Source organism: Mustela erminea, chromosome 19 (genome assembly GCF_009829155.1).
Source record: "Mustela erminea isolate mMusErm1 chromosome 19, mMusErm1.Pri, whole genome shotgun sequence".
Classification (NCBI taxonomy): domain Eukaryota; kingdom Metazoa; phylum Chordata; class Mammalia; order Carnivora; family Mustelidae; genus Mustela; species Mustela erminea.
Genome location: NC_045632.1, coordinates 14,462,989 through 14,476,548, shown reverse-complemented (window position 1 = coordinate 14,476,548; position 13,560 = coordinate 14,462,989). Strand labels below are relative to the sequence as shown.

General features: G+C 49.6%; 1 protein-coding gene across 3 annotated transcripts; it reads right to left on the bottom strand.

Moving 5' to 3' along the window:
* Nucleotides 1-29: 29 nt before the first annotated feature.
* On the bottom strand, nt 30-13,229 carry LOC116578763 (cytochrome P450 2B11). Of its 3 annotated transcripts, none has more exons than XM_032323222.1 (9): nt 13,011-13,229; nt 9,527-9,689; nt 9,231-9,380; nt 7,869-8,029; nt 5,634-5,810; nt 4,982-5,123; nt 3,850-4,037; nt 3,331-3,472; nt 30-876 (listed from the first exon to the last, which is right to left on the bottom strand). In XM_032323222.1, the coding sequence occupies exons 1-9, from the start codon at nt 13,179-13,181 to the stop codon at nt 686-688; spliced, it is 1,485 nt and encodes a 494-aa protein (XP_032179113.1). In that variant the 5' UTR covers nt 13,182-13,229; the 3' UTR covers nt 30-685. The 3 variants fall into 3 exon arrangements, with proteins under 3 accessions (XP_032179113.1, XP_032179115.1, XP_032179114.1); XM_032323224.1 differs by lacking the exon at nt 13,011-13,229 and adding an exon at nt 12,921-12,953; XM_032323223.1 differs by lacking the exon at nt 13,011-13,229 and adding an exon at nt 11,281-11,472.
* Nucleotides 13,230-13,560: the final 331 nt, after the last annotated feature.

Here is a 13,560-nt window from a genome sequence, read left to right as displayed (position 1 = left end):
TTGGGAATGAACTCAATGCCACGAAATTATACACTTTAAAACACTTTATTTTATGTTATGTTAATTTCACCATAATTTAAAAATATATTGGGGGTTAGTTGGGCAGGACCGGCTGAAGAATTTGAGTTTGAGAGCCAGGGAGATGGAGTGTGAATCTTGCTCTTCCACTCCCAGCCATACAACCTGGGACAACGGATGCTAGTGCCTGGCCTTTGTTTACTCATCTGTAAGATGGACGCGATCATCACACCCACCCCCATGGAAATACTGGAAGGAAGATTCAAGTGAGATCATGTACGCACAGATCATGGAGCACAAACAGTTGCTAGGAGCGGGTGGTAGTTCTGAGGAAGGGAGTAGTCACTGGAGGAAGCCGTGGCTTGGGAGGTAGAAGGGAGCCGTGTCTTCCCTCTTAGCCCCCAGCTTTTATATACGCAGTACATCCAGAACTCTGTTAACAAAGGAGAGAAAACACTTCCAACGAGTCTTTACAAGAGCTGGAGAATGATGGGCTGAGATGAGGTGGCAGAGAGGACTTTCCCAGGGCGGTGGCACCAAGGAGGGGATGGTGCTGGCTGGCTGTGGGTCTCTTCATGGCAGGAAGACCCAGAGAGAGGCAAGGAGCTGTTCTCTGCAGAGGTGGGATACTTCGTGATCCTGGGATTCTTTGACTCCCCCCCCACCCTCAGCACCCTTCACGAGACAGAAAGCTGATCTGGTACACAGGGGGCACTTTGCCCACACCGATCTCCCGGGGTGTGAGGTCAATGTCTTCAGGGGCCACAGGGCTGGCCACGGAGAAGTTCTGGAGAATGGTGGTGAAAAAGAGGAATAATTCCATGCGGGCAACGCCTTCACCAAGACAGATGCGCTTCCCTGTGGACACACAAGATCACCAGCGTGGGCACAGAGCAAATGCATGTTCCTTGCCCTCTCACATGGCAAACCCAGACATCTGTGGCCATTGCAACAGATGTGTATGGGATTAGCCTTTAACCTGCAATTCAGGGTGTAATTCCTGGGGGTTCCCGGGCCCTCTGAAAGTGCAAACATATAGGCCTTGCACATTTCCCCCCCCCCCAGGAGAGAGTTCTTTTCTTAGATTTCCAGAGGGTCCAGCAGTCCCCCAGAGAATAAAGACACATTTCTGGTTGGATGTGTGTGTATGTGTGTCTGTCTGTCTGTCTGCCTCCACTATGTAGGTGTGTGCACATTTCTGACATTTTTAACATCTTTCATTTCTAATATGGGGAGAAGAGTAACCATCAAATAAGGCTATTGTGAGGCTAAAGAAATGAGTATTTGTAAAAATTCCTAGACTAACACTTGGCCTCTGCTAAGGATGCAATAGGTGGTTCTTGCTTTGTGTTTCCTTCTGGGTGTGTATGGCATGGAGTGTGTGTGTGGTGGGGAGTGTGAGGCTGCTGGGGAGCGGGGTGGGGGATGTATCTGGTACTGTGTGTTTCCCTATCTCTGGGTTGTCATCTTTTCTCAGTCTGAGAGCCACCGGCTTCAAGAGTTTGGGGCAAAAACCAAACTGCACCTAAAACTGTGAGTGGGACTGGTGCTTGTGAGAGGGGTGTCTATGGCTTCCAGCAGACTCTCAGAGGCGTGAGAGCCCCCCAGTAGGTTACAGAGCATGGGCTTGATGAGAAATGAGGACACATGGAGTGGAGCCCTCAGGTAGAGACACCGAAAGCCTCATCCTTCATGTCAGGGGCTGTTTATCTGCAAGCTGGAAAGGCCATTCCAGACGTTTCCTACACCTTGCATTGGGCCTGCATGGAGGTTTCTGGGGAATATGTCCACATCTTTTTGCACATTAGAAATTAGGAAATACGAACTTAGGAATACCGAGGGCAGAGCTAGAGGCTAGTTCTCCTACACCTGGTTCTTTGACCCAGTTCTTTCCAGAACAGCCTGGCTCTACTCTCTACTCCCACCCTGTCTTCTTCATCCCTAGGGCTGTCTATTGGGACACCTTTGCATGCTTTTTCGCCATGGCGAAATTGCCTCAGTCTCTTGCTCTGTTTGTATCTTGTCTCCCTCCTCTTTTGCCCACTTTCTTTCATTTTAAACTCCCTGTCTTTGTCCATTTGCATCTAATTCCATCTGAAACACTGTCTCTCTCCCCTTTTCTGTCTCTCTCTCTCCTCTTCCTCGCTCTATTGTCTCATGTTTGCTCTGTCTCTTTCTGTCCCTACGTCCCCTGTTACTGTCTCCCTCTGTCTCTCCTTGTCCCTCTCTCTGTTTCGCACTTACTCCTTCTTTGTCTGTCTGTCTCTGTCCTTCTTGTTCTACATCTCTGTCTAGACTCTAGGGTCCTCCTTTCTCCCAAAGGATGAGGACCCTGGGCATTGGGGTTGTCTCTAGAAGGGGCCAAAAGGTGGAGAATGTGGATAGAGACAATTCAGAGCATGTCAAGAGCCTCTCTGGTTCCCCAGCACCAGCAGGATAAATCCAAACACCCCCAGCTTTCATGGCCCCCCAGCTGAGCTCTTTACCCTTCTATAATCTTATATAATCTATAATCTATAATCTACATTCCAGCTCCCAGGGTTCATCTAGTTTCTCAAATATGCCATCATGTTTCCACCTGCAGGCTTTGACCTTGCTGTTGCCTCTGCCTCGATCACTCTTTCTAGAGGCCAACTGATATTCATCCTTGACGTCTTAGCATAGAGGCCAGGGCTTCAGGGGATGTTTTCCCCAATGTATCATCAAGAGTAGTCAGTCCTTCCTATTTTGTGTTCCCAAAGGCCCTTTTAGAGCACTTACCACAATCACGATTCATCCATTCATCCTGATAATAATCACCACTTCTGTGACCGCTTGCTTTGTGGCAAGCAGCCCTAAGCACATTGCAAGCACCAACTCATTTCATTAGGGACTATTTTTGTGGCCAGATTATAAGTGCCCATCTTCCCTGCTGGACTGTAAATTTCCCGGGGCAGGAACTATGTGAATTGTCTGAACGTGAATTGTGCCGCGCATTATTTTCAGCCCCCAGCCGAGCACTAAGCTCAGAGCAGTGCTCGACAGATATTGCATACCAAGGTATAAAGAGGTTAAAATATTTTCCCTGGTCCAGCTCACCAAGATGTGCCTTTAGGACATGATCTTACTTCTTAAGTCCCCTCTAGGGTTGCAGTAAAGATGGAACAGATTAAAGTGGGTAAAGCAACTGACAAATACATACACACACACACACACACACACACACACACACACACACACACTGATGCTCAGAAAGCAAAGATCTCCCCTTGATTTTCTCAGGGTGGGAGTGGCACTCTGGGGTCTGGGAAAGGGAGTGAAAGTCCAGCTCACCTATGGAGAAGGGGATAAAAGCTTCATTCTTCTTCAATACCCCCTTGGCATCCAGAAAGTGGTCAGGGTTGAAGACATCCGGTTTTTCAAAGTAACGTGGATCATTGAGAGCAGAGTGCAGGATGGGAAATACTTCAGTGCCCTGAGGGAGGGTCACAAGGTCAAAAGATACTGCATTGCCTTCCTCAGTGCACACCGTAAAAAAATAAAATTAAATTAAAAGGGGCGCCTGGGTGGCTCAGTCATTAAGCATCTGCCTTTGGCTCAGGTCATGAACCCAGTGTCCTGGGATTGAGCCCCACATTGGGCTCCCTGCTCTGTGGGAAGCCTCCCTTCTCCCTTTCCTACTCCCTCTGCTGTGTTCCCTCTCTTGCTGTGTATCTCTCTGTCAAATAAATAAATAAAATCTTTAAAATAAAATAAAATAAATAAAAATGAGGGTCCTAGTGATAAAACCAAAGCAAACCAAAGCAAAAACAGGTCAAGGGCAGAGATGAGCCACACCGGAGATGACCTCACCTTGGGAATGATGTACCCTCTGAAGCAAGTGTCTTTGGTAACCATATGGGGCACGCCAATTGGGATGAGGTCCCCGAATCTTTGAATCTCGTGGATGACGGCATCCGTGTATGGCATTTTGGCTCGGTCATCAAGGGATGGAAGGCGGTGTGGGCCAATCACCTGGTCAATCTCCTTGTGGATTCTCTCTGCACAGATGAGTGGGATCGGGGAACCTCATTTTTAAAAGACCTTCCAGCAGGCACATTGCTTTCTATGGCCCAGCGAGCCAGAGAAAAGGCATAATAAATGGTTAGGTCATTGATACCCCTCAGAGCAAGGAGCCTGGGGAAGAAGGGGAGGGGGAAGCAAGAATTCTCCCTTTTGAAATCTAATGAATGTTATGAATTCTCCCCACGGGGCACAGATACACACACACACACACACACACACCCCACAATTTTGCATAGAATTTCAGATTAAGAACTCAAGACTATAAGCCTGCCAAAATTCTCCCTCTAAAAGGAGTTGAAAATGAGCTAATAATTACTGTGTGTGTATTAGAGATGACACACAGACCTAGGTCCTCAGGAATGAAACAGTGGAATAGATCAGCAGACTAACCCATGAAAAGCTGTATAAATAAATGAATACAGAAATCAATCAGCTTATGAGTGGAAAGATCAATGAATGGAAGAACATTAATGAATGTGTGTATGTATGTGTTTATCACTCAATATGTGAATTAATGAATCATTCATCGTTGATTAATAAATGGCCCATAGACAAACCTGATTAACCAGTAAATCACATAAATGGATGGCGGGCTAGATCTATAGAGGAGTAAGTAAATAAATTAATTAACGAAGAAATAGGTAAGTAAAGGAATGGATGGGGGGCGGATAGATGAGTCTGCCTTTAAGCGACGGGAGGAAGCAGTGGGAGAACACGCTGACCCTTCATCATCCTGTGTTCATTCACAGGACTGGCTTCCTTAGGGGCTCATTCAATACGGGCAGTGCCCCTGGTATAAGAGACGAACACCGGACACAGCCTGCCTCATTCAGGAAGGATGCCAGCCCCAACTCCTGCGGCCCCAAAAGGGGTAAAAAAAAAAACAAAAAACCTCCACGGGCTGTCTGGCCCCGCCCACCTGTGATGTGGGGGTATTTGAGCATGAGCAGGAATCCGTAGCGGAGCGTGGTGCTGGTGGTCTCCGTGCCCGCGAAGAAGAGGGAGAGTGTCGTGAGGATGAGGTTCTGCTGGTGGAACTCGCTGCTGGGGTCAGCCTTCTCCTGAATCCAAGGGGAAGCACAAGGGGAGAGGGGGTGCTTTGCTGCACGCTTGTCCCTGGGGCGCCTTCCCCCGCTTCTGGGGCTCTCACACGTCTGGTCCAGTTTACTTTTCTGTGCCCTCTGTGCATCCAGTCGGGAATCCCTCCCCGTCTCTCTGCGCTCTGTCCCGGCTCCAGTGCATTTCCCAACTCCCTGCTGTGTTTGTCTCCCCCTGGCTCCCAGACTTCAGGCCTCTGTAAGTCTTGTTATCTGTTGCGGTCCCTGGGTCAGGCGTCCTGCCTTTCCCCTTTCTCTCTCTCTCCCTCTCTGCTCCCGACTTTCTCCTGTTTCCTCTTCCTGTCATTTCCCTCCTGCATCTCCCCTCCCTTTTCCCAATCTCCATCCATACCCTGTGTTGTTGCCTCCTTCTTCCCCATTCCCTCCCTCTCACCTCTCCCTTCTCCTCACCACCCCCCCCCTGCATCTTTTCCTCCCTCCCCGCCCTTCCCACTTCCCTCCTCCAAACCCCACTTTGTCCATGCGGATAAGGTAGGCGTCGATGAAGTCCTGGGGGGAGCTGGGGTCCAGGGTTTCACGGTGCTTCTCCACGACGCGGCCAATGAAGGCGTTGATTTCCTGCAGGTTGTCGTAGACTTGCCTGTGGGCACCAGGAAAGTACTTCAAGACGTTGTGGAAAAGCTCGAACACCTATGGGAGTGAAGGGGCTGTGAGGTCGTTCTGGAGCTGAGCTGTGGGTCCCAGGGAGGGGAGCTTTCCCGGGCTCTAACACCTGGGGCTCTCCTCTCCCTGTGTCTCTGTCGCCCTCTGTCATCATCTCTCACTCACTGATTCTAAGTTTCCTTTGATCTGTCAGTCTCCCATTTTTCTCCTTCTGTATCTTCCTCATCGTCCTCACATCTTATGAGGTCCCTGCCTCACCTCTCCGACTCTCTCCTTTGTGCCTCGCCTTACTATGTCTTTAATCACCCTGACCTCTTTCTTTCTTTCTTTCTTTCTTTCTTTCTTTCTTTCTTTCTTTTTTTCAAGTAACCCCTTCACCCAACATGAGTCTCTGAACTCACGACCCTGAGATCAAAAGTCCCAGCCTCTACCGATCGACTGAGCCAGCCAGGTGCCCTCTCTGCACCTGTCTTGTCTACTTCAGCCAGCTGATCTCTTTAGCTCAGACATCTCTGACTCTGTGCACTTGCCTCACCTCCCTTGCTGTGCCCAACGTTGAAAACCTGTTGCTTCTGCAAGATGAGCCTACTGACTCCTTAGGACGGACAATATTTATTTTGAAACATATTTCTAGTATCAACTGAGGATTAATGTAACACCTAACTTGTTGCAAATAATTGCCAAAGAATGTGTGAAAGGAGAGAGTACAACGTAAAATTCTTAATCCTTCTTTCTAGGGATAACAGTAACGCTGGTGAATCTCCTTCCAGAGTTTTCTCTCTCTGTGATTTTCTGTGGGAGGAGAAAAGTGAAATCACCTGCTGGGCTTCTGGGGGGCGGGGGATACTCATCCAGGGCCCCATTCCAGATGTGTGGAGCAGATTCTCTGGTAGGAAAGTCACACGAATTTGTGTTTGTGTCCTACGCACATATCCAACATATATTCCTTGTTAAGAACCATAGACAGGCAGAGTGCTCTGAAGTTTAATTTTCTTTTTTTCTTTCTTTTTTTTTTTTAGAGAGGGAGAGAGAAGTGGAGGTGGGGCGGAAGAAGAAGGAGAAAGAGAATCTTAAACAAGCTCCATGCTCTGAGCCAAGCCTGAGCTCCATCTCACAACCCTGAGATTGGGATCTGAGCCGAAATCAAGAGTTGGAAACTTTACCAACTGAGCCACCCAGGTACGCTTTCAGTTTGATTTTTTAAACTTAATATACAATTGGGGTATTTCCAGGTTCGTTGAGAAAGAGAAACGATACTATTTTGTTTTAAAAGTGGAGCATGGGTGGGGCACCTGGGTGGCTCAGGTCATGATCCCAGGGTCCTGGGATTGAGCCCCACATTGGGCTCTCTGCTCAGCGGGGAACCTGCTTCCCCCTCTCTCTCTCTGCCTGACTCTCTGCCTACCTGTGATCTCTGTCAAATAAATAAAATCTTAAAAAAAAAAAAAAAAAGTGGAGCATGGGGGTCCCTGGGTGGCTCAGTGGGTTAAGCCTCTGCCTTTGGCTCTGGTCATGATCCTGGGGTCCTGGAATGGAGCCCCACGTCAGTCTCTCTGCTTGATGGGGAGTCTGTTTCCCCTTCTCTCTCTCTGCCTGCCTCTCTGCCTACTTGTGATCTCTATCTGTCAAATAAATGAATAAAATATTTTTTTAAAAAATAAAAAATTAAAAAAAATTAAAGCGGAGCATGTTACTTTATAATCCAGGAGACATTTAAAAAAAAAAAAAAACAAAGAGGAAGGAGAAGTGGCAAACAAATATCGTTCCTTATTTTCATGTGTCCTTTGAATTGCTTCAAGCAAGGAGTTTGCCCAAGACAGAGGTGAAGGTTTGGAAAAATCAGGGACAGAAGAGGAGAGAGCCTGACAGCCTGACTCATAGTCTGTCCCCCTGTTTCGTCATACTCAGTTTTCCAGTCCCCGTCTCCCGTCCCGCCCTCCAGCTCACAGTGTCCCCGTCCCTTCCGGTTGTCTCTGCCCCCTCTTCCATCCCGAAGCTGCACTGCTGGGCCCCCAAAGCAGATTGCCCCTCTCCCTTGCCCTGGATGCCCACTTCATGCCCACCCTCCCACACCCTCTCCCTGACCTGGCTGGAGAAGGAGCTGATGAGCGCGAAGGACTGGTAGAACAGGTCCAGCAGCCGCAGGAATTCAGGGTCTTTGTAGCCAAAGCGTTTTCCAAAGACAATGGAACAGATGATGTTGGCGGTCATGGAGTGGAAGAACAAGGTGGGGTCCTGGAGGGCTCCTAGGAGGAGGAGGAGGCATGGATCACGGGACACAGATTCAAACAGAGGTCTTGGGAACATTTGGCAACTGCCCCATCTCTGCGTGTCTGCCCTCCCTTGCCCAGTGACGGTAAAGAAAAGGGGACAGAACAGCTAATATACACCAGCACTGATGATGTGCCAGGCCCTATTCCAAGCACATCACGTATTATTTTATTAAATTCCCACCACAACCCTGGGAGGAAAGTACTGTTCTGTTATTATTTCTGTCTCACAGACGGACAGAGAGATTGTGTGACTTGATCAGTGTTAACCCAGCTTCTCTTCCCTAGGGTCGGGTTTCAGACCCGGGAAGCCCAGCTCCAGAGGCTTGCTGTTAGTCCCTCTCTGGTCTTGGCTCCGACCCTGGGAGCAGGGAGTTGAGTCCCAGGGGCAGATGAGAAAGCTTTGCTCTCCCAATCTCTTGTCTGCCACTCCCCCTTCATCTCTTCTCTCTGCCTCCAGGGCTCCTGGTGGGTGTCCCGGGGGGAATTATTCTGTATTTGCTAGTTGACGTCTGTCTATATCCTGGCCTCCCTGACCGAGTGTCCAGGAGCGACATGGCATCAGCCTCTCTCTGCAGATCTCACCTGTCGATCTCCTCTTGTCCCCAGCAGATCCTTCCCTGAGCCTGTCTTTCTGTCTAATTTTCTCTGCCTTGGTTTCTTTCTGCCTCTCCCAGGCTCTTCCAGTCTCTCTCCATCTTGGTCCCTTCATCTCTGCCTCTTTCTCCTTCCCTATCTCTCCATCTGAGTCACTCAGTTTCTTCCCATCTTGGTCCTCTGTCCCTATTCCTCTATTGCTTCCTATGTCTCCGCCTCTCCCTCCCAGCCTCTATTTTGACGTCTCAAAATATCTCTTGTGGAGGGACCCTGTCCTCTTTATGTCCCCTGTCTCTCTTTGCCTTCTTTTGGTTAGTCCTATTTTCATCCTTGATAGATGTAATTAATCTCATGAGTTGGTTTCCCTGAATCCAAGTAAATAGCATGCTAATATCTAAGTTTATGCCTTTGAGTTATTCTCGACACTATACACCCCGCATCTCTTCTGGCTCCCTGGGTTCCTCTCCTACTCGTCCCTGTGTGTCCCTCTGTCCAATGATCTCTCAGGATCATTCTCTAGCTGTACCTCTGTTTCTCTGCCCATGGATACCCTGCACACCGTGCCTTGCCCGGGACTCACCTTGGGTTTTCCGTAGTTCCTCCACCAGACACTGAGCCTCCTCCTGAATCCGTTCCTCCACACTCCGTTTCCCCATCCCGAAGTCCCTCATGGTGGCCAGAGAGAATCGGCGAAGGGCCTTCCATCGTTCCCCGTTGGCAAAGACCACACCTGGGGGTGTAAGGAAGGCCTGGGCTGCCGAGGAGACTGGAAGGAGACCCTGGGTCCTTCTGTACCCCCTTATCCTCTCTTCCCGGATTCATCCTCCCCAATTCCCTTCTCCATCCTTCCCCTCCAGGTACCTTCACGGCCCTTACCGTAGCCCTGGAAGATGGGCTCAACTATAGCAATTTTCCCCCGTCCGGAGAAGGCCTCAGCTTGGTCCACCAGGGCCTCCCGTATGGCTTCTATCCCACACAGCATGACCACGGGCCTTGGCCCCAGGTACACTGTGAAGACATCCCCATATTTCTCCCGGAGCTGTGAAGCATATCCACACCCGGGGTTACTATTAGTCCATTCGCCCCGATGCAGCCCTCCTAGTTGCTAAAGCATAAAGACACATATGTATTGATTGGTCCTGCTGCCCCCCAAGACCCTCTGCCCCAGGCTGCCTTTCCCCTTCCCAGAACCCACCAACTAAAGGATTAACCCATGACCCAGCCAGGCTCTGCCTGATCAGCGCCCTAAGCAGTACACGTGGTTAAATATCCTTTCCTCCTGCCCCCACCTCTGAGTCCAGCCAGATCTCCCCAGCACTGAAACTGAAGGGTCATTCTTCTTGTGACCCGGTGACATCAACCTGCTATCTGCCTCCTGACTTGATTTCCCTGCAGAGCTACCCGGAATCACCCACTGGGTAGACATGAAGGGAAAACAATGGCTTTGGGATGATCATGAAATCTGAGGAGCCATAAAGTCAGTGAGCCTCGTGCCGAATTGCTAGGCGGTATTTACTGAAACCAAACACGGGTCTACTCAGTGACTCAACAGCTCCACTCCCAGGCTCACACCCAACAAAAATGTGCTCACGCATTTGCCAAAATACAAACAGGAACATTCATGGAAGCTTAGCAACTCAGCTAGAGGATAAGCGTGTAGTGATACAGTCGTGCCGTGGAATACTACGTAGCAATTAAAAAGAAGGGGCTCTACAGCCAGCAGTATAAATGAAAGTCACAGGGTAGTGTTAAGTGACAGCAACAAGACATGAAAGTGTCCATGGGTCATAATTCTGTTTATATATTTATTTATGTGTTTGTTTATTTATGTTAGAGAGAGCCTGAGGGTGCAAGCAGGAGGGAGTGGAGTTGAGGAGGAGGGGAAGGGGGTGTAGAGGGAGAGATGTAATCTTAATTAAACTCCACACCCAGTGTGGAACCCAATCCAGGGCTCTATCTTACAACCTGGAGATCATGACCTGAGCCAAAATCAAGAGTCCAACGCCCTAAAGACTAAGCCACCCAGGCACCCTGGTCATAATTCTGTTTATATGAAGTCAGGATAGTGGGAGGGTGGTGACTGGGAGGGGACTGGAAGTGGGTTTCTGGGGACAGAATGTGTTGTTACTTATCTGTATGTCAATTATATGAGTATGTTCCTTTGAAAGAATGCACTGAGCTGAGCACAGGGTTTGTGCCCTTTTGGGGTGATGTTAAACCTCAATAAAAGCTGACTTAAAATCATAAAACAGGTTAGGGGTGCCCTGGGTGGCTCAGTCAGTTAAGGGTCCCACTCTTGATTTCAGCTTGGGTCATGATATGACATCATTGTGAGATAGAGCCCCAAATCAGCTCCGGGCTGAGCATGATACCCTTTTAAGATTCTTTCTCTCCCTCTCCCTCTGCCCCTCACCCTGTGAGCTCTCTCTCTCTCTCTCAAACAAATAAATAAAAGCTTTTAAGAAATCACAAAAAGAGTAAGTTTACTGCAAAATCTCTCACACTGCTCTGCAAAGCCTCCTTACTGGTATCCCTATTCTCATTCCCATTTTGCTACAATCCGGATCACCACCCACCCCACCCTACCCTGAAGCCAGAATAATCCCATGAAAATGTAAATTAGTTAATACCCCTAACTGCTCCAAATCCTCCAGTGTTCCCACTGTGCTGAGACTAAGATCTGAATTCTCCACCATGGCCCCAGGACCCCTCCGCTTGTCCTCCCCGGATCCTCTCAGATCCAGTCTCCATGTGGTCCTGCAGACATGCTGGGCTTGCTCCTGCCTCTCACTGGTGCCTTCCTCCTGCATCTTTCAGGGTCCCTGCTCACAAAACGAGACGGACTGAGCCTCTACTTCACTGTTCAATCGAAAGTAGCTCCATCGCTCTCTAAAATAGCACCCCGCTTTCTTTTACTCATAGCTTGTCTACCTCACATCTCCTTATTTGTTGGTCTCGTATGCCCTGTCCAAAGTCACATCATCAATGCCTAGAATATTCCCAGCCACCCAGTTCTCAACAATGTCATAAAACACACGCTCTTATCACCATCTCACTTTCAGAGGAAAGAACTGAGACCCAATGAGTCAGAGGTGAATCTAGAACACAAAATCCACCTCTGTCTGACTCCAGAAAGATCTGGGAGCCGGGCCACCCTTGGCAAGCTGTACCATCACGACTCCCCACTAGCCCGGTGGGGTTCTCTCCCTTCCTACCTCCAAAGATGATACAAGAAGGGAGGACCATGGAAGAACTGTAGGGGGTTCAGAACACTGAAAATCATATGCAAAAATATTTGTGAACTTTTGAAGGAGATAGAGCCTACAGCTTAACTAAATTGTCAAAGGATTTTGTCATCCCCACATTGCTGGCCATTCAGCCCAAGAGGCCGTTGGAGATGAAGGCATTCCATGCTGGAGCTCAGTGTTCCCTCTGTGCCATCTCAGCTGTGTGACTGCAGACAAGTGTCCTCACAGTCCATACCTCGAGGATGGGAGAGCCCACAGCAATGCCAATAAATTCTAGCCTCACAATTCTAAGCGAGACATCAAGTCTGGGAGTTTACGGGAAAGCACGGTGCCCTTGTGATGCAATGAAACTACATAATACGTAGAAAACAATGAGAACTATATAATATGTAAAGGTGGGAAAACCCTCTTTAGTAAAAGCAAAGGGATGGCAGTCCAAGATTCAGGAGTGTGGTCGCCATGGTGTGAGGAGCGGACAGAGGAGCACGGGGCAGCTGGAAGTTACTGTTGGTCATTCAGTTCCTCTGTTGGGAAGTGGGTTCATGGGTGTGAACAACATTATTAATAAATGAATGGATTATCAGACTAGAAACCATGCCTGGAAAGCAGTGATCCAGAGCCTGGTAAATACTCCCACATTAGCTATTACAGCTCATTCAAGGTCATTATTGCTGCACTCCGTGCCTGACCTCCTGGACTCTTTGCCCCTCCTCCTCCAGACACTGACCCCAACCTGGACCAGACTTTGACCTCTTCTGTTGGCAGAGGAGATATCTATTTGATGGGTGACACCACCCCCTTTTCTCTCTCTTCCAGGGCCTGGCAGGCACCCAGAGACTCCACCGAGGGGTGGCAGAAGCATGAAATTCTACACCATGGCTCGCACCCAGACACTGCTTCAAACCCCCTTGCCCGCTCCAGGGGCCGTACCCACACACTTCAACTGAGCAGGGACGTCCGACTCTCTGACCACCGTCCAGCATGCTGCACCCCCATGCCCCTTCCTCCCTCCACCCCCAAGCCTGAAAGGATGCCTTCATGCCTTCAGGTGAGTGATCCCCCAGCACAGAGACAGGGACCGGCCCTTGGACCCCATCCAATCTCCATCTCACCCTGAGGAAGGATTTGAGTAAGCCATTCCTGTCCATCTGAAGAACATTCCCCAAGAAGGGCAGAGGACGGGGACCCGGCGGGAGGCGGCCATAGGCCTTCGGGTGGCCCCTGGTCAGCAGAACCAAGAGTCCAGTGAGGAGAGCAAGGAGGAGAAGGACGCTGAGCTCCATGACTGGGTCCAGCTGCCTTCCTCCCGACTGCCGCCCAGAGCGCAGCCTTTTATCTCGAGCCTGCCTCCCCACCACGTTATGTAACTTCATCCCCTCCCCGCCTCTCCTCTCATCACGGCCAAGAACTTGAAAGAAAGAGCGGTACTAACAGACCCATATTTCCTGCTCGGGCAACCCCATGGGTCTGCGGAGATGATGTGGTTGCGATTCCAAAGTTCTCAAGAGTGTGTGTGTGGCCGGCATGTTGTATTTGTCTCACAGGCACGGTGGGCATGCCCCGTCCCAGCATGCGCCAGCAATCACTCCCCCAGGCCTCCTTGCACCTGTGGGCATGTGTGATTTTGTATGTGAAGCGCTGTTTGCATTGACGGGAACGTGC

Bases quoted from the DNA above. Each gene is read 5' to 3' on its own strand.
- LOC116578763 (XM_032323223.1), bottom strand. From the start codon at position 11,460: ATGCAGGAGGAAGGCACCAGTGAGAGGCAGGAGCAAGCCCAGCATGTC. The intron at 9,381-9,526 runs GTAAGGGCCGTG...TTACACCCCCAG, and splicing joins GCCCATCTTCCAGGGCTACG to GTGTGGTCTTTGCCAACGGG. The intron at 3,473-3,849 runs GTGAGGTCATCT...ACCCTCCCTCAG, and splicing joins GAGGGTACATCATTCCCAAG to GGCACTGAAGTATTTCCCAT.